At 39.3% G+C, this 20,873-nt stretch overlaps 1 protein-coding gene and 1 long non-coding RNA gene across 4 annotated transcripts in view; one reads left to right on the plus strand and one right to left on the minus strand.

Annotated features, from left to right (window-relative positions):
• LOC118020778 overlaps positions 1 to 10,798 on the minus strand; it is a 60,350-nt gene extending 49,552 nt beyond the window's left edge. For 2 of the 3 annotated variants that reach the window (XR_004682006.1, XR_004682007.1), the window contains exons 1-2: positions 10,694 to 10,798; positions 8,102 to 8,179 (exon numbers count right to left, since the gene is read on the minus strand). This is a non-coding gene — a long non-coding RNA (uncharacterized LOC118020778). Of the gene's footprint in view, positions 1 to 8,101; positions 8,180 to 10,231; positions 10,317 to 10,693 lie in introns of those variants that run through there. The other variant, XR_004682008.1, reaches the window with a different exon arrangement.
• CASD1 (CAS1 domain containing 1) overlaps positions 10,500 to 20,873 on the plus strand; it is a 49,803-nt gene continuing 39,429 nt past the window's right edge. Inside the window, exons 1-3 of the mRNA XM_035020591.1 lie at positions 10,500 to 10,805; positions 18,306 to 18,402; positions 18,974 to 19,094. Coding sequence (XP_034876482.1) covers positions 10,673 to 10,805; positions 18,306 to 18,402; positions 18,974 to 19,094 — 351 coding nt within the window. The 5' untranslated portion in view covers positions 10,500 to 10,672. The remainder of the gene's footprint in view (positions 10,806 to 18,305; positions 18,403 to 18,973; positions 19,095 to 20,873) is intronic.

Raw genomic sequence — 20,873 nt, forward strand, 5'->3', positions numbered from 1 at the left:
CTGCACAATTGTCAGATATATGTGGGAACGGTTGGGATTTCCAAGACCTGTTCTATTTTAGAAGCAGATGACTTCACGAAAGCAGCCTGATGACCCAAGATGTAGCAGAACAAGAAATAAATACATAAATGAATGAAATGAACTAAATTTAATCATAGATATTTGGTTTGGAATACTGATGGCAGTTATTTGTTGTCTATTTTCTGATACTTGTATGAAGAAGTCCTTTCTTTTACCTGGTAACTTAACCTCTAACTCTCTCAACATCAAGTGAAATATTTTAAAAATGGCTTCTAAGGCTTCATGCCTCCTTCAGAATTTAAAACCAATTATGTATACTGAGTCTCTATACCTTACATGAAAATAAAGTTACCTGCATAGGGTCAATAAGAAGCTGTTCTCCTTTCACCAGGTATCAAATTCTTATAAAAAATTATGTGTTACCCCAACAGAGAGTTTTACTGTCTTCAATTGTGATGCTGTCACACAAGGTCCTGAGAGTCATATTTGAAAATAAGTGATATTTAATCAGCTATGAAAATTCCATCATTAAGGAGCAAGTGTACTTTATGTGTAAAAGAAAGAAACCATAAACCAGGTACCACCCAAGAACACTGGTCTGGTATCTGTTTTATGGTTAAAGCCTCACAGGTCATAGGCAGCATCACTCACTGGCTGGCCAGGAACTGCAGCATATTTGGGACTTCAAGTAGAAAGGAGTTCTCCGGAATCTATAAGCAATGAAGATGAAATCTTGGTGGGTAGATTTTCTTAATCTTGGGATAGGGGAAAAAAAAATGCTTTTAAATGATTGAATCCTATATCCCTTAATGAAATTATTCAGCAGAATTTAGTCCTTTGCCCTGTATAGTTGCTCAATACTGAATGCTCAAGGAGGCACATATGGTTAGTTAATACCTTTTGCTGAACTATGTAAACAAATATAATGAAACCAGACGTGTGTTTGCGTGTGTGTGAGCGATCAAAAATAATCTCTAAAGGTTATTTATGATCAAGAGTGGATTGTTAAGCAAAATTATTTAAAACTTGGAAATAAAGCAAAAAGGTGGGTGGCAGGACCTTTCAAGAACATACTGAGGTACCGCTTAACAGATTAAATCAAGTATTATTTAATTATCTAAAGGAATGTATCTGTGCTTGACTATTTTCTATTAAACACCTGGGCTCTGTGACATATACCTTAAGTGGTAGATATTGACTGGTAGAGAGCAAACTGAAGAACAATTGCTTGTGAGGGGCGCCTGGGTGGCTCAGTTGGTTGAGCGACTGCCTTCGGCTCAGGTCATGATCCCAGAGTCCTGGGATCGAGCCCCACATCGGGCTCCCGGCTCGGTGGGGAGCCTGTTTCTCCCTCTGACCTTCCCCCCTCTCATGCTGTTTCTCTCTCACTCACTCTCTAATAAATAAATAAATAAAATCTTTAAAAAAAAAAAAAAGAACAATTGCTTGTGAATTTACCAGTGACAATGAACTTTGAAAGAAGAATCTTTTATTGAGCATCACCTAAGTGTCAAAAACTATACATTACTCATTTAGTCATAAAAACAACCTTGAGTGATAGGTATTATTATCTTCATTTTACAAGTAAGAAAGTTGAAGTTCAACAGGCAAAATGATTTGCCACATTATTTAGCTAGTAAATGGTGAAGCCAGGTGTCAAACCCTGAACATTCTTTCAAAACCTCCGCTCTTTTTACATTATTCTACCCCCGTAGTAAAAACTTTTTTCCTAACAACCACAAAGTCATACCTGCCACTTCTGCAAGCCAAAAATGATATCTAAATGTCACCAAAAAGAAAAATATGCTAGTTAAAAAGGCAGAATTTCATGATGGGAAATATAAGTATATGTTCTGTGTGCATAGAGTAAAAGATCTATGAGTCATCTCCTGCAACCCACTAAGTGTTTAGTTGAAGATTGCTCTTTCTCATCCAGCTAGAAGGCAATTAGAAGCGTGTGAGACAAAGTATCCCTTAGGAAAAACTGGCTCCAGAATAAATCATTTAAAGTGCTTTACAGACGTTACCTAATACATTTTCACACATCCCTGTGAGCTACACAGCCCCCCACAAAAAGCGATTCTAATTTGTTTACAGACCTTCAAAGGTGATATAGTGTAAAGTGGAAGGCCAAGATGCTACTAACAACATTAGACTTACCTGAGGCCTGGGGCAGTTTCGGCCATTTCAGCTGAAACACCACTAAGTTAAGTTAATTAACCTCTATTGTTTTCCTTAACCTGCTTAATGAAAATGTCAGTACCATTTGGGCCAGAAGGCTGTGAAACCAGGCAGGTCATTTAGAAGTTTTTTCTCCCCTTCAAGTTGCTCCATTCTGATCTGATCAATGGTTAACATCCTTCACCTTAGAAACAGTGGGAGATATTCATATTCTCCTTCCCTAAGGGACAGGGTGCCTTTTAAAAAGCAGTGAACTGTGAATTTCCAGCTAATTTAAACAACACTTCTACAGAAAGGAGAATTTGTCTTAGCCTTCGAGGAAGACCTAGGGCAAAATAATTGTTACACTACCATCCCTCTCCCCCTTTATCTTTAAAAAATGTTTACACAAACAATGTTGATTTCACCTGAAAAAAAAAAAGTGTGCAACTTGGAATGGAGTGGGAGATGCATTTTTTTCTGCCCTAAAGAAAGGGTGTTGAGAGTGGTGGGTGCAGCAGAATTTCACACATGAAAATTTAGTATGTACTGTATTTTCTGGGTTTTAATTTTTAAGCATACTTCAGTATAAACAAGAAGACACTGAAAACAATGTTATGATAATCTTTCCCAAGCTTGTTGCCACCCCAGTCTCACCATGTCTGTAAATGATCCCTGAATCCACCAGTTGCTCAAGCCAGAAACAAAAGTCACACTTGGTTCTCCCTCCTCATCTCCCACATACAATCTCATCAGCAAGTGCTGTCTATTTTACTTCTAAAGTCTGTCTCCAATCTGTCCACCTTTTTCTCATTTCCTCTGATTTCACCTTTGTCCAAACCAGTAAAGTGAATGAGAATCTGAGGGTAGGTAGTAAAGAGCTTTCTCAGAAGTACAGATATTTGGAAACACAACTGGAGCAGAAGGAAAGGAGATAGAAGAGAAGCTGGAAAAGTGGGAGAAAGAGAATACAATTGGGATATGCAGAGAATTTAGATTAAAAAAAAACCCCAGAGACCTGAGGGTGACTCTCACACATTTCCCAATCTGAAGACAAGGACAGATGTGAACATAAGGTGCAGGATGTGTTCCTTATATTTAAGACTATTACATCATGTATGAAACTTTTACCTTATACAACTTCCAAATGATTACTGAGATTTCTGAATAATTTTTTCAAGGTGAAATCTTTCAGATTAAAAAAAATGCAACTAAAAACATATAATAAGGTAACTGAGTAATACTTTAGAATTTATTATTCCTTTTTGTATCAGTTTTCAAATACTTGAGTAAAGACAAACCGGATGTTTGGGTTTTGTTTTAGGTACACTCAACTTGATCAAAAAATCCAAAGGCCAATATTCAAATTCACTGTGATAAAAGCCCAGTTTTAAATCTATCGTAGGAAATTATTCACTTGTTCAGACAGCCAAAATTCAGTTTGGAAAATAGTTATCTATCCCATGGTCTCAAAAATTCTCAGAAGAAAAGTGTCTCAATTTTCTCCAGTGTTCTTCATTAAATGACCTTTAATTTGGATTTAAGAAACATTAATATTTATTAAGTTCAAGGCATATTCATGTATTAAAAGATAATTTTTAGAAGAGGATATAGCATGACTTTCATACAGATATAAAATGATCATGTGTCAAAGCCTTTATTTAATTCATTAATTAATGAAGGAACCAGGAGATATTACAATTGGTTCAAAGGAGAATTAAAAGAACCACACATATACGGCATTAGGAATGGCAAAATAAATTTGCCTAACAAATGTAAAACTTCAAAACTGCTCAATATCCACAGAGCAATAATCAACTGAATCCCAATGAGATACAATTTGCATTTCTATGGACAAAAACCATTTGCATTACTATAAGTATTATATAACTTAGAGCAATGTAAAATAACTCAAAGACAATAAAAGATTCAGAGACCCGATAGAATCAGATAATCTGGACAATGCCTACTTTTCCATTGAAGACAACCACAATATCTTGGACTGTTTCTAAGTCTTTCACAAGTACTCTCTACAAAATACAAAAAGTACTAACTCCCTGTGCCCCAATGCATAAAATCTAGAAGGAGGGGAATGAAGAAGACAAAGATAAACATAATAACTGAATAGATTATAAAGCACAGTGGGATATATCCCAAAAGACTGAGCTGATAATTTCCCCATACACACAATATGCCCAAGTAAAGAAGGTATCTGTTCTGATTGGATGGTGCCTGTGCTGGATGCATACTTAAGCCCAGACAGAAACAAAGTACTATGAGAAATCAGAGAAAGGAAAGAGTTATAGTCCCATCAGGAGCCATGGGCTTACTTCATGGAAGAGGTAAAATGGAGCAGGTTTTATTTATTTATTTTTTTTAAGATTTTTATTCATTTATTTGACAGAGACAGTGAAACAGGGAACACAAGCAGGGGGAGTGAGAGAAGGAGAAGCAGGGAGCCCGATGCGGGGCTCGATCCCAGGACCCGGGATCATGACCCGAGCCGAAGGCAGACGCCTAAAGACTGAGCCACCCAGGCGCCCCTGGAGCAGGCTTTAAAGGAGAAAATTATGGTAATCATTTCAAAGACTACATAGATCAAACCAGCACACTGAACACTCCAAATATAAACAACTGTCTCAGGGCGCCTGGGTGGCTCAGTCGTTAAGCGTCTGCCTTCGGCTCAGGTCATGAACCCAGGGTCCTGGGATCGAGTCCCGCATCGGGCTCCCTGCTCTGCGGGAAGCCTGCTTCTCTCTCTCCCACTCCCCCTGCTTGTGTTTCCTCTCTTGCTGTGTCTCTCTCTGTCAAATAAATAAATAAATAAAATCTTTAAAAAACAAACAAACAAACAAATGTCTCTGTCAATCAGACCTCAATAAAGCTGAAGTAGGGAAAAAAGAAGACAGGCTTTAAACAAGTAGAATGCATGGTGCAAGGAAAAAGGTGTTTTAAACAAAGGTTCGAGGAGGAGAAAAGTGACAGAAATGTAATGTTCCTGGCTTGTAGGTTAGCATGGTTGAAGGAAATGAGAGCTAAATGGAAGACTTGGTGGTTTAGGCCAAACCACAGCCAACCCTCAACACGATAAGAGGCTGGGAATTCTTTGTGTCCTGACAGGAAACCCCCAAAGTTTTTAAGCAGGGAAATGACAAGACCAAATATAAGCCTCAGACAAGTAACTCTAGCAGCAATTGGCAAAAAAAAGAGATTGAAAAAGTGAGATATCAGAAAAAGGAGTAGTAGGAACCTATTGCAATGGTCAGGTTGAAGCCTGAACCAGAGCATTCTGGAGAAGGAAAGAGCTTTGAGGAAACCAGAATAAAAAGGATACAGTAATTCACTAAGTAAGTGATTTGGGGTTTTGGACTGTGCACTCAATATTCGTTAAAATTGGAGCATGAACTCCTCCAACTAATGCATAGTTATAAAAAATGTACTGCTAATATAACTAATATAATGCATGTAATTTGAAACATTCACACATGCTCACAAACTTTTTTTTGCTTTTAAAGAGAGTGGTTTAATTCATGTTTGGATGCTTAATTTCTAAACATCTTGTTAATTTCCATGGCTTTGTATTAGTAGTAACTCACCTCCAAGCACCACAGATTTATAGCAAGATCTGTGGTTTACAATGAGCAAATGTAAATTCTCATTTCAAATAATCTGGATAATTTCAAAATTTTTTTCTGATTTCTTACAGATTTAAGTTGTCCATGTCTGTGTATGTCATGGATGATACACAATCTATGTACATATCTGATATATCTATATGTGTGTATATAATAGGCACACTTTTTTTAAAAAACATGTGAGGTAGTTGATGAAGAGCTTGTAGTAGCAGAAGATTCCATTCTACACATTCTTGTTTGCTATTGCTTTTATAAATTAGAATCATCTTCAATTCCCATTCACCATAAGGAATTTTAAAGTCACCGTCTATTTTGTGAGTTTAAGTAAAAGTAGATAATACAATCTGTGAATCCATTTGTTAGGCTCACAGGCACAATCAGCTTAAAGTCAACAAATAAGTGAGCCATTGTTGATCTCTTCACAAATGTGAATTCCCACACTCCCCTCAGGATTCCTCTCCATGTGCACATGACATGACTCTACCTATAGACCAAGTTAGGGTACAAGGGAAGTACTTATATGAAATAGTAATAAAACCTTATTTTCTTGTAGTTAGGAATATTGAAATAACTTCTTAGGCCCAAAATAAGCCATTCCTGCCCAGGGGTGCCATATCAGCAAATCAAAACTTTTCTAAGTTTTGTGTCTCTTGTAAATGCCCCCACTTAACCAGAAATGCAATGAGCCAATTCGCAAATGCCAAGCTAGCTCTGGGCTGTATACTTATTTCCTTGTTTCTTCTCATCCCAAACAAAGTTGACTGTGTGACTCCAGCCAATTAGATATTGTCTCTTTTTCTCTTCCTTGGTTCTTTTTTTATCCAATTAAAATTCCTTGCCTTCCACCACATTTTGCAGTTCTGTGAAAGGGGCTATCCGTTTCATGAGGTGTTAAGTGAAGTTTGTTTTTGTCACCAAAATTATCTTTTAAAATCATTTGTAACAGGAATTCACGATAAATAGAAGTTTTAGTACTTTGTTCTGACTATCCAATGGCTCATCTGTGATCACACAACCAACTGAAAACCCATACTTGAGATAAAGCAGAGGAGAAAGATGTGTCAAAGATTAGCAGGCATGACTTGAAGGACAGTGGTGTCAATAACCTAAATGGTAAACATAACAGGATGAATGGGTTTGGAAGGAAAATAAAACTGGTTTCCGACACATTGAGTCTGAGGTACCATGAGAGACTTGATGAAGCTATCCCTGAGATACATGAATGAGGTCTGGAGCATGTGAGAGGAATCTAAGTTGCATGCAGGATCCAATGTGATAGTTGAAGCCAACGTGTAACGTAGGTTTCCCAAGAAGAAAAGTAAGCAAACAAGAAAACTTTGAAAAGTACTTACATATAAGGATTTGCAAAAGCAAGAGGATTCTTCTTGGAGATGCATGAGAAAGGAGACAGAAGGATGTAGTGTCACAGAAGTCAAAAAGAAAAGATTTAAGAAAGCAAATATTCCAACAATGCTGTGCAGGGAAGAAGGATAAAGTTAGGATAGAGACATTGGGTTTGGTCAGTTAGGATGCGGCTGACATTTGAACAAGTGGTTTAAGTAAAGTAATAGGAGAAGTTAGTTTTCAAGTTCTTAAAAATCAGTAAGTGGTAAAAGAAAGAAAGAAAAGGGAAGGAAGGAAAGAAAACAAAAGAAAGAAAGAAAAGGAAGGAAAGAACGAAAGAAAGAACGAAAGAAAGAACGAAAGAAAGAAAGAAAGAAAGAAAGAAAGAAAAAAAGAAAGAAAGAAAGAAATCAGATTGTTCCTTCAAGAAGTTCCATAGGGAGAAGAGAGATTGTGTAGTGAATTAAGGAAGGCGCTTTAAATAGGAAACATTTGAGCTTATATATAGGACAAACAGTGAAGAAGGATATATTGAAGGTAGAAATAAAGAAGGGAAACTTACGAGACCAAGTTCTCAAATAGGGGTATACCAACACACAGATGAAAGAGACAGCTTTGGTGGAGGAAGAAGGAATTTTTCAAATCAGAAAAGAAGTATAGTTAATAATACTGTATAGGGTATTTCAAAGTTGCTGAGAGAGTAGATCTTAAAAGTTTTCATCACAAGAAAAAAATCTTTGTAATTATGTACGGTGACTGATGTTAACTAGAATCATTGTGGTGATCACCTTGTAATACTTTATATATAAATGTCAAATCATTACATTGCACACCTGAGATTAATATGTTATGTCAATTATACCATAATAAAAAATTAGATCAATATAAACGAATGAATGGATATAGTGAAACAGAAACAATTTAGACCAGAAGATTCTCACCTCAAAATTGTGCTCCTCCTACTGTTCTGGCTGCTCCATTTTGTCTCCTTTTCCTGTCCTCTTTATCCCCATAACCTCCTGTGGTAAAATGAGAAATCGATATTTGGTTAGAAGAAAAGGGATAAATGTGGTAGTTGTTTCTGTTTTTGCTTTTGTTTTTAAGTAATGCACAGTTGAAAGTGTTCCTATCAGATGGTTTCCCTTTTTATCAGATTATTAGGGGGTGAGGTAACTGGCAGAGCATTAGTAAACATTCTGGATGGTTTAGGGGTTGGCAAATGAACATGGAGCCACTATCTAGTTTTTAACATCATCAGATTTGAGTTTTGAAAAGTTCAGTCTGGTTAGAGGTATGGCAGAGAAGCAGTAAGATTGGATTTTTGAGCCGGAATTGAGGAAGATGAGTTAAGGGAATAGGAAATTCAGGCAAGAAATCACGCCTTAACCAAGGCAACAGCAAGGGGATAGAGCAGAGGCAGTATATTTGAGAGTTATTTAGAAGGGAGAATGGGAGTGGAGCCAGTGGAGACCTCAAAGTCAACTACTCTTTCGAGATACTTGTTCAGAGAAGAAAAGAGAGCTGTAGAAGTAAACACACAGAAACAGTTCATGGATGTATTTCACTAAAATGAGAAACTTATTGGTGGAAGGGAAATAGCCAGGAGAGAGGGAGAGTTTAAAGAAGACACAGAGAGAGGATGATTGACGTAGGGATGACTGATGGAGTCATCAACACCCCAAGAAAGGGGGACAGGAAGAGATTTAGAGCAGGGGAGAGGGATTAGCTTTAAACTAGAGGGAAGGAAGAATGAAGTCCACAAGCTATTTACAATATTTCAGAAAGCCTTCTGGAAATTGCAATTAAATAAAATGTCAAGTTTCTTTACTTTTGGCAGGCATTAAATCAACCCTGCGGGCTAACACTGGTTATCACACGCTGATCAGAAATTCTAATTTGCTGTTGATGACATCATAGAAATTTCTAGGATGTTATTGGCGGACCATATGCTGTTAGCAGAGTTATTTATCTGGTTTTTACAATATCTGATTTAATTCCTCCAGCATGTGATCAACCTTGGATCAGAAGAGTGACAGCCAAAATTAAGCGACCATTTCCAGGGGACAGTGCCTAGTGTTTGTACACTTATTTAACTTTATTGCTTATTAGCATTACATCCATGACAGTGATGTATGTGATTTCATTTAAGTGACAAAATCTTTCAAGATATGGGGTCCACAGATGAAAACATAATAAAAAGAGTCCTTGGATGAAAAGAATTGGGATGACAAGATCTCGATAGTCCCTTCAAATCTAACATTCTATAATTTTAAGAGGGGCTCATAAACACAAGTTCAGGAATGGCTAAATGGGAAAGTTGTAAAGAATACTTGAAAACACCCCAACTAACCAGTGACTCACTTTAAACAAGGCAAGGAGATAGGAAAGCAATATAAATAACCATTCCCATCTGGAGGGCAGCACAGGAGAAAACAAAAACAAAGAAAAAGCTGGGTGAGGGATAACAAGCGCTTCATAGAAGCAAAGGCATACTTGCTTTATCTATAGCCACAAAATATTAACCAACTTTAGGAGCAGGAATGATTGTCACGAGCACACTTTTTAATGTTTGGCGCATCCACCTAGCTAACCCTTACGTAAATACAAATGAAGGGTGAGGATCTTTTCGCCCCAACACCTACACTAAGCTAGGCTCGTTCTGTACCTTCTACTCTGTACTTCGCGGAATCGGGCAACTGAGGATTTTTTTTTTTTTTTTTTTAAGTTTCAAGAGAAATGGGCCAAGAAAGTAAGTTAAAGGGTTGACTGGTCTTCGTGGGTTGGGTGCTAGAGCGATCCGCAATTTCAACACCTGTCAAGCATCTAGGACCAGCCAGACTGACTGGATAGGTTGACCATAAGCCCCGTGATATCACATGCAGCTGGGCAGGTTCAGGGGTGGTAGAAAGCTCGGAAAGGGTGTGCTGGGGGGGGTGGAATAACGTGTACTTTTCTTCAGGAACTGTAGTTCTGTGTGCCCCAACCTGGGCTCAGGTAGTGGCCGGAAAGACAGGAGAAAGCCCCAGGGCTCGCTTTCGGGCTCGGTTGGACCCTTCGTCCCCTCTACTCACATCCTCATGTCCCTGCCGCTGCCGCCGCCCGCCGGCGCCCCTGACCCGCTGACCCCGGAGAGCTGTCTGGGGCCCGTGACCCCGGAGCACCGGGCATCCGGACCCCCCTCGCAGGCGCAGCCGCTATTAAGGCAGGAGGCTAAAGGGGAGGAGGAGGAAGGGGAGGAGACAGGCGTCCAGGGCGCCTGGGGAACCGGCACCGCCGAGCAGGGGTGGCGAGGCTGGGGTAAAGCCGCCGAGGCGGCCGCGGCCGGAGAGGCGCAGGTGGAGGCCCGGCGCGCCGCGGCGGCGGGGTCAGGCTCCCCGGCGGGAGGCGCGGGTGGCGGCCGCGGGGGCTGGCGGCGGCTCCTCGCCTGGCTGCGGCGGCGGCAGCCCCAGTGCTGCCCCTGTGCGGCGCCCCTTCCCCGCTCCGCCGCGCACTGTTGTCATGGAGGAACCAAGATGGCGGCTCTGGCCTACAACCTGGGCAAGCGGGAGATCAACCACTACTTCAGCGTGAGGAGCGCCAAGGTGCTGGCGCTGGTGGCCGTGCTGCTCCTCGCAGCGTGCCACCTCGCCTCCCGCCGCTACCGAGGTGAGCGGGCCCTCCCCCTGCCTGGGCCGGCCGGGGGAGGAGGCGACGCGGCGGCTGGAGGCCGCCCCCTCGCCCAACACACGCCCACGCTCACGCGTCCGCCCGCGCGCCCGCCCGCCCGCGCGCCGGGCCGGCGGCGGAGGCGGTGCCCCCACGTGCCCCCAGGTGTCCCCGGCCAAGGGCCGGGCGCCCCTGGCCGACTGAGCGGACCCCAGTGCGCGCCGCCCCTAGAGAAGGGCCCGTGGTCCTGGGGCCCCTGAGCCGCCTGCGCTGCGGTCGGGCCGGCCGGCCCGGGCCTGGCGCGAGTTGCTGCCGGGGCCCGGGCTCCTGCGCGAGCTGCGCCGGGGGAGCCGCGCCAGGCCCGGGCCTCGCGTGCACCGGGTCGGACCCTCGGGGGCCAGCCCGGGGCGCCGGAGGCGGAGGCCCCGCCTGCCAGGGGCCCCTTTGCCAGAGTTGGGGTCGTCGGTTCAGAGCCCGAGGGGTCCGGCTCTTTAGCCTTTGTTTACTCCGGCCTCTGCCCTGTGCCGCCGAGCCGAGCTGTTGTTGGACAGCGGCAAGGGCCGCCCCATTTTCCTCTGCCGCCTGGGCGACAGCTGGCAAAGGATGCCCTTGGCCAAATGGAGGAGGTGTCGCCCAGCCTCGGTGATCCAGAAACGTTTCAAGGGTTCTGGCTGCACACTTTTTACAAAGTAAAGGCACTGGGGCAGATTATTTGAAAGGAAGTTGTGGGTTGACAGGAGTCGAGGTGGGCAAGGAAGTTACGTCGGAAGCAGTTTGAAAGGAGGCCTTCGATGTGGGTTTTGAAATTGGTGTAAAGGGGAAAAGGAAATATGACCTCCTTATTTCAGAACGAATTATCTTTCAGTAATCAAGGGATATTTACTTGTCCTTGTTGATTGATTTTTTTTTTTCTAATTTTCTCTGTTAAAATACCACTAGCAGAGAGGCCGACGAGCTGAGGTTAACTTAATAATGATAGGATCTTTTATTTTTGGCTCTTAGTATAATCGAAGCCATTATCTGGAGAGCTCTGGGTGACTATGAGATTAATTGGTCAAGATGTAATGTGTAATGGACAGGTGCACATTTAACGCTGTTCCCATTTAACTTTGCACCCACTTTGGCAAAATATCCAGTAAATGGGGCATTGGAATCTGAGCTCTGTTCTCATCCCAGGAGATCTTTCAAAGTGTAGGATATTTTGAGCAGTTTTGCTGCTTTGTTTTCTCCAATTCTTGAGGATTAAAAATCTTTAGTACCATACTGGATGAATAGTTCTGTATATAAATGCGCTGAATCGATTTTAAAAGATAAATTCTTTATACCCTTTGGCCTTTCTCTTTCACCCTCCTATAGGTCACAGCCATATGATCTGGCTGGACTTTGGTTCATTGGCAATGGCTCTAACAGAAGTCAAACTTTCATATGTAAAGTGAAACCAGCAGTGTTGATGCATTAATTCGTGTTCGTTTTGAAGAAAATTTCCTAACTACTATTAATCATTTTATGTTAGTTTGGTATAAGATGACAGTAACCTAACTCGATCTTGTCTATGTGAAGGTAGTGAAGATAAATGTTATAACTGTGGTGCTACCATGCTAAAGGTAAATCTCTGGTCCCCCTCCCTTTAACTTTATATTGTGCTTTTGTCTTTTGATAAACTTGGATACTAATTATTATAGTTAGATTCTACATTTCATCCTTTCAAGATCTGTCATCAGCAGGGAAAACAGAATGTCAGATGGAACTTTATGAGTCAGTGTAGCAATCTGGGGTTGTTTATAAAGCCTCCTCCAGAAGCTAGTCACCAGCTTCCGTAGGTGCTTCAGTGTCTTCAGCGTGAAGCAGTACACCTGGTGTGTGTACTTGCTTAGACTGAATGTCAAGAACTTGAGCCAGACACTGTTTGGGAAGAATAATGATCCTACCAAGAAGTTTTTAGACATCCTCATGCTTTGGCAGAGTCAAACTGCATGAAATGTAATGCTCTTCACACAAAGATAACCCTACACTTGCATCACAATATCATAAATCTTTAGAATAAGAAAGGACTTTCTATTAGTTACAGAGGTTTATGCTTTATATTAAAAGCTCCAGTGTGTGGGTGTACGGACACCTCAGGCAAGGTAGAGTGAATGCAGTTCGAATACATATCTTCAGTATCTCTTGCTTTATAAACTATAGAAAGGAAAGAATTGCGTATGGCAGAAAGTAAGGCTTGGCAAACACGACATGCTAACTTTGAGTACTTATTATATGCCAGGTGCTGTGCTACGAAGGGTTTTACATGTTTGAACTCCTTTTGTCTTTACAACCATTCTGTGAGGTAGCTAAAATTACCATATTTCATCCTCCATTCTATCCCCCCCACCACCATTTTTGACATCTCTGTAATCAGGATGAATTTTTAAAACTTTATTGCATGTCAAAGTTTAATTGATAACATTTTTCTTAGTGTTACATAAAATAATGATGTATCTTATAATCAGTGGTCTTAGATCCAGCGAATTACGGTATTATTTACATTTTAAAGATGAGGCATGAGAGGTTAAGTTGCCTAAGGACACACAATTAGTCAGTGATTGAGCTAGGATTTACAACCCAGTTAGTCTGCCTCATGCCATTAGGTTATAGACTGCCTTTCTCAGAGCTCCTTAGACAGTGGTGATGTATAGAAGATGGAGTGAGAAAGCATTTTCCAGAGGGACATGGATTAAATACTTTAGAAACACTAATTCAACCTCACAGTATCAGTCAAGAGTTTTTCCTTTTCTTTTTAAAATAAAATGATTTTCAAAAAGTTGAATGTGTAAAACTTCAAAATCTGACCAGCTTACTTTTTATTACCTACCTATGTTTATCTTTTCCCTTCTTTCTAAACTCCAGGCTCACAGTCACAATATGCTTTGCCCTTTTACATATCTTACAGATACCTGATTTTCTCTGCCCGCAGTGACCTCTCTCCTTAAAAGAAAGTACAGATTTTTCTTTCAGAGTCTGATTCAGATGTCACCATCACAGAAATAAGAATTAGAGATTTAGTGTTTCTATAGCAATTAGTAAGTACTTATGTTGTATCATAATAATTTGTATCCATCTTCCCCACACAATCTGTGAGCTTCCAAGGGTATTTTATTCATCTTTAAATTATCCGAGCTTAACACACAGAAGGAACTCCATAAACAATAATCGGATAGATTTTCAAAATCCTTATTTCCTTCTATTTTTCTCCTTTCATTTGGTTCTTTTGGTTTTCATTGAATTTCATGTTCTAATAGTATATTCTGATCTCAACTTCAGAAAATAAAGGGTTTTTTTTTTATTAATATTACTTTCACATAAAATAGTAGAATGACATTTTAAATAATAATCCGATTAACTATATTTCTTCTGAATTTTCTCAATCTCTGACATTACTAAATCACAAAATTTCCATTAATATTGTGATTACAGATTAAAAACATCATTTCTGTGACAAGAGGCCAGTAGGTCTCTTAGCCTTTTCTCTCTTTGCCAGAAAGATCCTGATATATGACACCACCTGTAATAGAGGCACTCCTAGTTTGTCAAATGAAAAATGTAAAAGGTGATTTTTCTTTTTTTTCCTTTTTTTTTTAAGATTTTATTTATTTATTAGAGAGAGAGAGCACAAGCCAGGGGGTGGGGGGTAGAGTCAGAGGGAGAAGCAGGCTCCCCACTGAGCAGGGAGCCCAATGTGGGGCTCAGTCCCAGGACTCTGGGATCATGTCCTGAGCCAAAAGCAGACACTTAACCAACTGAGCCATCCAGGTGCCCCTAAAAGTGATTTTTCAACACAGACCAAAGTGTGACCTTGCTGAATTTTAGGCAAACAAAATATTCCACAAATCATGTTAAAAACTTTATGGATATTTTCATGGTTGGTAGTAAGAAACAGATAGCTTCGGTAGGATGATTCAGCCAGTCTAAGGGTGCAGTATGCCAGAGTTGTTCTATTGAAAGGGAAATATAAGCTATGGTTTACCTAGCACATTAGATGTTTTCCTTACTTGTTATATTTTGTTTTTCAGCTTTTTTTAAACACGTTTGTCTTTTTACTTACTTTGTTTGCTTTTAGTATCTTTATAGTATAGAAAAATTATACATAAAAACCTGAGACTTTAGATTGACAAACCAAAATGCTTATGGTTAAAATAATAGACTGAAGACAGCCATTCGTCTAGATAATCTTAGTATTGGAGATAGCTGAAGTAGAGAATTCTATCCCTCTAGTTGTGTGTGTGGTTTTTTGTGTTTTTTTTTGTTTGTTTTTATTGTGTTTCTAGCTTAATTTATCTGAGCACTAGGCAACTTGCATCTCACACTGGTTGTTTTAAACTAGCTATCAAAATTATATGAGACAAATGAAAATAATGACTGGGATTTTTTGTTTTCTTTTGTTTGGGGTTTTTCTGGGTGGATTTTGAAAGGGAAATATGTGCCAGCAGATATTTGTATATACTTAGTATACATGATAAAGATGTGGGACTTCAACTTATTTTAACATCTAGGTTACATTTAGTGATTTGGTCCAAAAGTACTTTTCAGGAAAAGAGAAGTTGTTTTAGAGTATGGAATTTTGTGGGAGTTTTCTTTTTTAGATTAGGTTAATTTATTTTCAATCAGATTATAATAGTTATTACAACTATTTATTATTTTTCAGACAAGTATAAGAAAAGTCTCTTGCCTTTTTTATTGTCTAATTAGCAGTTCTTTTACTTTTCTAAGAATTCTTTATATTAGATTCTATTAAAATAGCTGATACAATTGCTATCTTCTGATGGAACTTCAACCAATATGATAAAGAGGCTATCGATTTCAGATACAAGGATTACTTAAAAAAAACTTTGCGTCATAAAATATATTAGGAAATGTCATCATCAACTAGCATTACATTAGCAAATTAAAAGTTTCTTTCCTGGAAAGACCAGTAGTTTCTATTTTTTTTTTTTTAAGATTTTATTTACTTGTCAGAGAGAGAGCACAAGCAGGGAAGCGGCAGGCAGAGGGAGAAACAGGCTCCTCACTGAGCAAGGAGACCAATGTGGGACTCCATCCCAGCACCCTGGGATCATGACCTGAGCCGAAGGCAGACACTTAACCGATTGAGCCACCCAGGCATCCCAAGACCAGTGGTTTCTAAAATACGATGTTTACAGTGTGGTTAGTGGCAACTCCAAATCTGTTTTGCCGGTGGGAGGGGGGCTCTAATATGGATTCATCAGTTTAGAGCTGTTTTTCCCACTAGCTGAACTACTAAAAAACAATGTGTGAGTAGTAGTAGTGAGGAAAAAAAGAACTTTGCATTTTTAAACACATTTTCTGGTGGAGAAAAGACTGGTTATTTTAAGATGTTGGTATTGTACTTCCATCTTAATAAAACCATATTGAAAACCCTGTAGATACTTAACAAATATCATAATCCCACATACTGAAGATGTGTTTCTGTTTCAAGTTCTATTAAAAAACAAAAATCAAATAACAACAACAAAAGGAAGGGAGAAGGAAGAAAGAAAAGGAAGAAAAAGTCCACAGAATTAATACCTAGTTATTTGCAACTTCTTATAAGTTTTTTAGAAAATAGATGTTACTAACTTTTTGCTTGGTTTATAGATGTATTTAAAGAGGTAGAAATGCTATAAATATGGAATTTTTGTTCTAATTTTAAACATTTACTAGATTTTTAATAGGATTTTAGTATAGAACCATTATAAAAGAATGAAGCAGAAGGATGTTTTTAGAAAAATAACTTAATTGTGTGTTCTTATAGTCCTTTCTTTACTCCTTCTTGATTATTTATGTAGCTTAATTTTGTTTTTTAGAACTAGAATTAGTTTTTAATAATTGGAAAGAATTAAGAATGGATTATTTATAGTTTCCTTAGAGAGCTATTATTAAAAAATCTTTGAAATTAAAAAAAAAACCTGCACAGGCTACATATATAATTGCATAATTTTAATAATTGATATTTTGCTTTCCCTATCCAGTTTTCTACCAGGACAACAATGCAGTATTTTCACTTTTCCTTCCTCTTCTATTTTAGAATTTATAACACTGAAATAATAGCACCTTCATTATCTTGTATTTGTATCACCTTTTATCTGTATGTTGGCCAGATAAATGGATAACCAGCTGAGAAAACAGATGTTCTACTTGAAATATCTTTGGGTGTTCTCTGTCCCCACCCTAAATGGTTCAGGACCATTCTTGTGCCGTAGCGTTTCTCTCCTGACCTTAACAAATATATTTGTGACTGTTAATAAAGAACTAGTGATTAAATTAAATAATACGTATGTTTTATTGTAACCCCATGGTTTTTCTTTTTCTTTTTCTTTTTTTTTATTTGCGAGAGAGAGAATGAGAGAGAGAGAGCACATGAGAGGGGGGAGGGTCAGAGGGAGAAGCAGACTCCCCGCCGAGCAGGGAGCCCGATGCGGGACTCGATCCCGGGACTCCAGGATCATGACCTGAGCCGAAGGCAGTCGCTTAACCAACTGAGCCACCCAGGCGCCCCCCCATGGTTTTCCTAAATATCTCATTTCTCCCTTTTCCATTTGACATATTTGGACTTTTTTAATGCCTCCAAATCCCTTTTAAACTCCCTGAGTCATGTAAGCTAATGTCTAATAAAATGGCCAAAGGAAATACAGTGACCATCTGTCCCGTTTATACAAGACTGAGGGGTTTCCCAGGTGTGGAACTTTCTGTATGAAATCGTGACAGCCTCAAGCAAACTGGGAGGAGCTGACTGATGACTGGAAAGGAAGGCAAGAACATCAAGAGAAGCAGAGAGGCTGACTATTAATAACGATGAAATCTACATTTGTTATTGATACCTATACCATGTACCTTTGGCCACCTGTAGCTAACATAGTTTTAAGTCTTATCTTTGTAACTTATAACAGGATGAAATTTTAGTAAGCTCAGTAGGAAGTTCTTGAATAAATCTTTTTCTGTTTGCACATTTACAGAATAGGGCTACCATACTTCCTCACAGGGGAGTTGTGAAAATCAGGGAGTAGGTTTGTAAAATATCTTCATTACTGCATTTCCAGTTGTGCAAATGCATTATACATTATAATAGTTGAATAAGAAGCCATTTCCAAAGTCTTCTCTTTTATTCCTTAAACTTTTCTTTCCCAACTAGGAGTGGTCAGCAGATATAAGCTGGTTCTGAGTTTGAGATGATGTCCCTAGAAAAAAGACCTGAAGCAGAAGGCACTGCCAAACCAGTGAATATAGCATTTAAGAATTAGGAGTCCCTTCTACAGTGAAGCATCTGTCATTAGTGGCTTTTATCCTCTTGAATATGAATATAATGATATTTACTGTGCTTCTCATGGATGAGTAATATCCACCTAGAAGGTATAGTGAAGCGTAGAAAACTGTACTTTCTCATCTCAAAGAGCTTACACGAGGTCAGATAATCAAAGTATAAAAATATAACTATTGTTTACAACACTGTTTGCTGAACTATTACAGGCAATGATTCATGTGAATACCTTCTCTCAAGTGGCAGATTTCTTGGAGAGAAAGTTTGGCAACCTCACAGTTGCATGATGCATAAATACAAAATCAGGTAAGTTTTCTTCATTTTGTTGTTTGTTTTCTTTTCTAGGATGGATCTTAATATCTAGTGGAGAGGGGTTGGTAAAGCAAAGAAAATACTATATGGTACTTCTCTATATGATGGTAGAGAATTGCTGACAGAGTGGGGGGTGGAAGTGGGGGTGAGCCCAAATGAAGATTCCTGCCAAAAGCATTAGGGAAAGAAATTGTCCAAGCTTCTTTATCTCAGGTGAGAGAGAACCAGGCCCAAGGCAATAAGTAGCCCGTGAGTGAAGGACTTTAGCTTTAGGACTTGAATAGCTACCTCATGGAGTTAGATTCTGAGATAATGGATAGAAAGCACTTAATATACTTAGAGTACCTCTTAAACACTTAACAAATGAGGGTTGTAATTATTAATCATTGTAGAGTTAGTTGATCATCCATGGGCTGGTTGGCTAAACAAACCTGGCCACCTATTTCTAAAGCAACATAACTGTGTGTATGATAATTCTGTACTACTTTCTTCACAAACTATGTGCTTTGAAATGCCAACATGCTGATTTTACTTATTGTAATTAATGTTTCTTTGTTGATTTCAGTGAAGCAAAGAACTGTCTTGTAGATAAACATATTGCATTTATTGGAGATTCCAGAATTCGTCAGTTGTTTTATTCTTTTGTAAAAATAATCAATCCCCAATTCAAAGAAGAAGGAAATAAGGTAAACCTTATCTATCCTTTTCATTAGGGTATTGTTTTAGAAGTTAACCAACTGGATAGTTATAGGAGGAATATGCCTCTCCACATTAACAGAACTATAAAAGTTTTACTTTGGTTTTGGGAATGGTGGAGGGAAAAAGGGATGATAACCATAATAGGGAACATAATGGAGAACACAAGAAGTGGTGGGTAAGGTATTAGTAAACCTTTCATTACCGTAAACTTCTAGTTTTTTGGAAATAGTAAGTTCTTTCGATAGAAAAACTTTTTAGAATTCCTTAGAAAGAAAACTAAGAGCAAATATCCCTTATTCTTCTTTTCATATTTTGCCATATTTCTTTTCGGTCTCTTAAAAAAGTGATAATATCCATTCATCTGTCGATGAACATCTTGGCTCTTTGCACAGTTCGGCTATTGTGGACACTGCTGCTATAAACATCGGGGTGCACATACCCCTTTGGATCCCTACATTTGTATCTTTGGGGTAAATACCCAGTAGTGCAATTGCTGGGTTGTAGGGTAGCTCTATTTTCAACTTTTTGAGGAACCTCCATACTGTTTTCCAGAGTGGCTGCACCAGCTTGCATTCCCACCAACAGTGTAGGAGGGTTCCCCTTTCTCCGCATCCCCGCCAACATCTGTCATTTCCTGAGTTGTTAATTTTAGCCATTCTGACTGGCGTGAGGTGGTATCTCATTGAGGTTTTGATTTGGATTTCCCTGATGCCGAGCGATGTTCAGCACTTTTTCATGTGTCTGTTGGCCATTTGGATGTCTTCTTTGGAAAAATGTCTGTTCATGTCTGCTACCCATTTCTTGATTGGATCATTTGTTCTCTGGGTGTTGAGCTTAAAAAGCTCTTTGTAGATTTTGGATACTAGCCCTTTATCTGATATGTCATTTGCAAATACCTTCTCCCATTATGTCAGTTTTCTTTTGGTTTTGTTGACTGTTTCTTTTGCTGTGCAAAAGCTTTTTATCTTGATGAAGTCCCAATAGTTCATTTTGCCCTTGCTTCCCTTGCCTTTAGCGATGTTTCTAGGCAGAAGTTGCTGCGGCTGAGGTCGAAGAGGTTGCTGCCTGTGTTCTTCTTTGGGATTTTGATGGACTCTTGTCTCACATTTAGATCTTTCAACCATTTGGAGTCTATTTTTGTGTGTGGTGTAAGGAAATGGTCCAGTTTCATTCTTCTGCATGTGTCTGTCCAATTTTCCCAACACCATTTATTGAAGGGACTGTTTTTTTCCATTGGACATTCTTTCCTGCTCTGTCGAAGATTAGTTGACCATAGAGTTGAGGATCCATTTCTGGGCTCTCTATTCTGTTCCATTGATCTATGTGTCTGTTTTTGTGCCAGTACCATACTGTCTTGATGATGACAGCTTTGTAATAGAGCTGGAAGTCCGGAATTGTGATGCCGCCAGCTTTGCTTTTCTTTTTCAACATTCCTCTGGCTATGCGGGGTCTTTTCTGGTTCCATACAAATTTTAGGATTATTTGTTCCATTTCTTTGAAAAAAGTGGATGGTATTTTGATGGGGATTGCATTGAATGTGTAGATTGCTCTAGGTAGCATTGACATCTTCACAATATTTGTTCTTCCAATCCACAATGGAATATTATGCAGCCACCAAAAAGAATGAGATCTTGCCATTTGCAACAACGTGGATGGAACTGGAAGGTGTTATGTTGAGCGAAATAAGTCAATCAGAGAAAGACATGTATCATATGACCTCATTGATATGAGGAATTCTTAATCACAGGAAACAAACTGAGGGTTGC

Source organism: Mirounga leonina, unplaced genomic scaffold (genome assembly GCF_011800145.1).
Source record: "Mirounga leonina isolate KUSES-001 unplaced genomic scaffold, KU_Mleo_1.0 Mir_174, whole genome shotgun sequence".
Classification (NCBI taxonomy): domain Eukaryota; kingdom Metazoa; phylum Chordata; class Mammalia; order Carnivora; family Phocidae; genus Mirounga; species Mirounga leonina.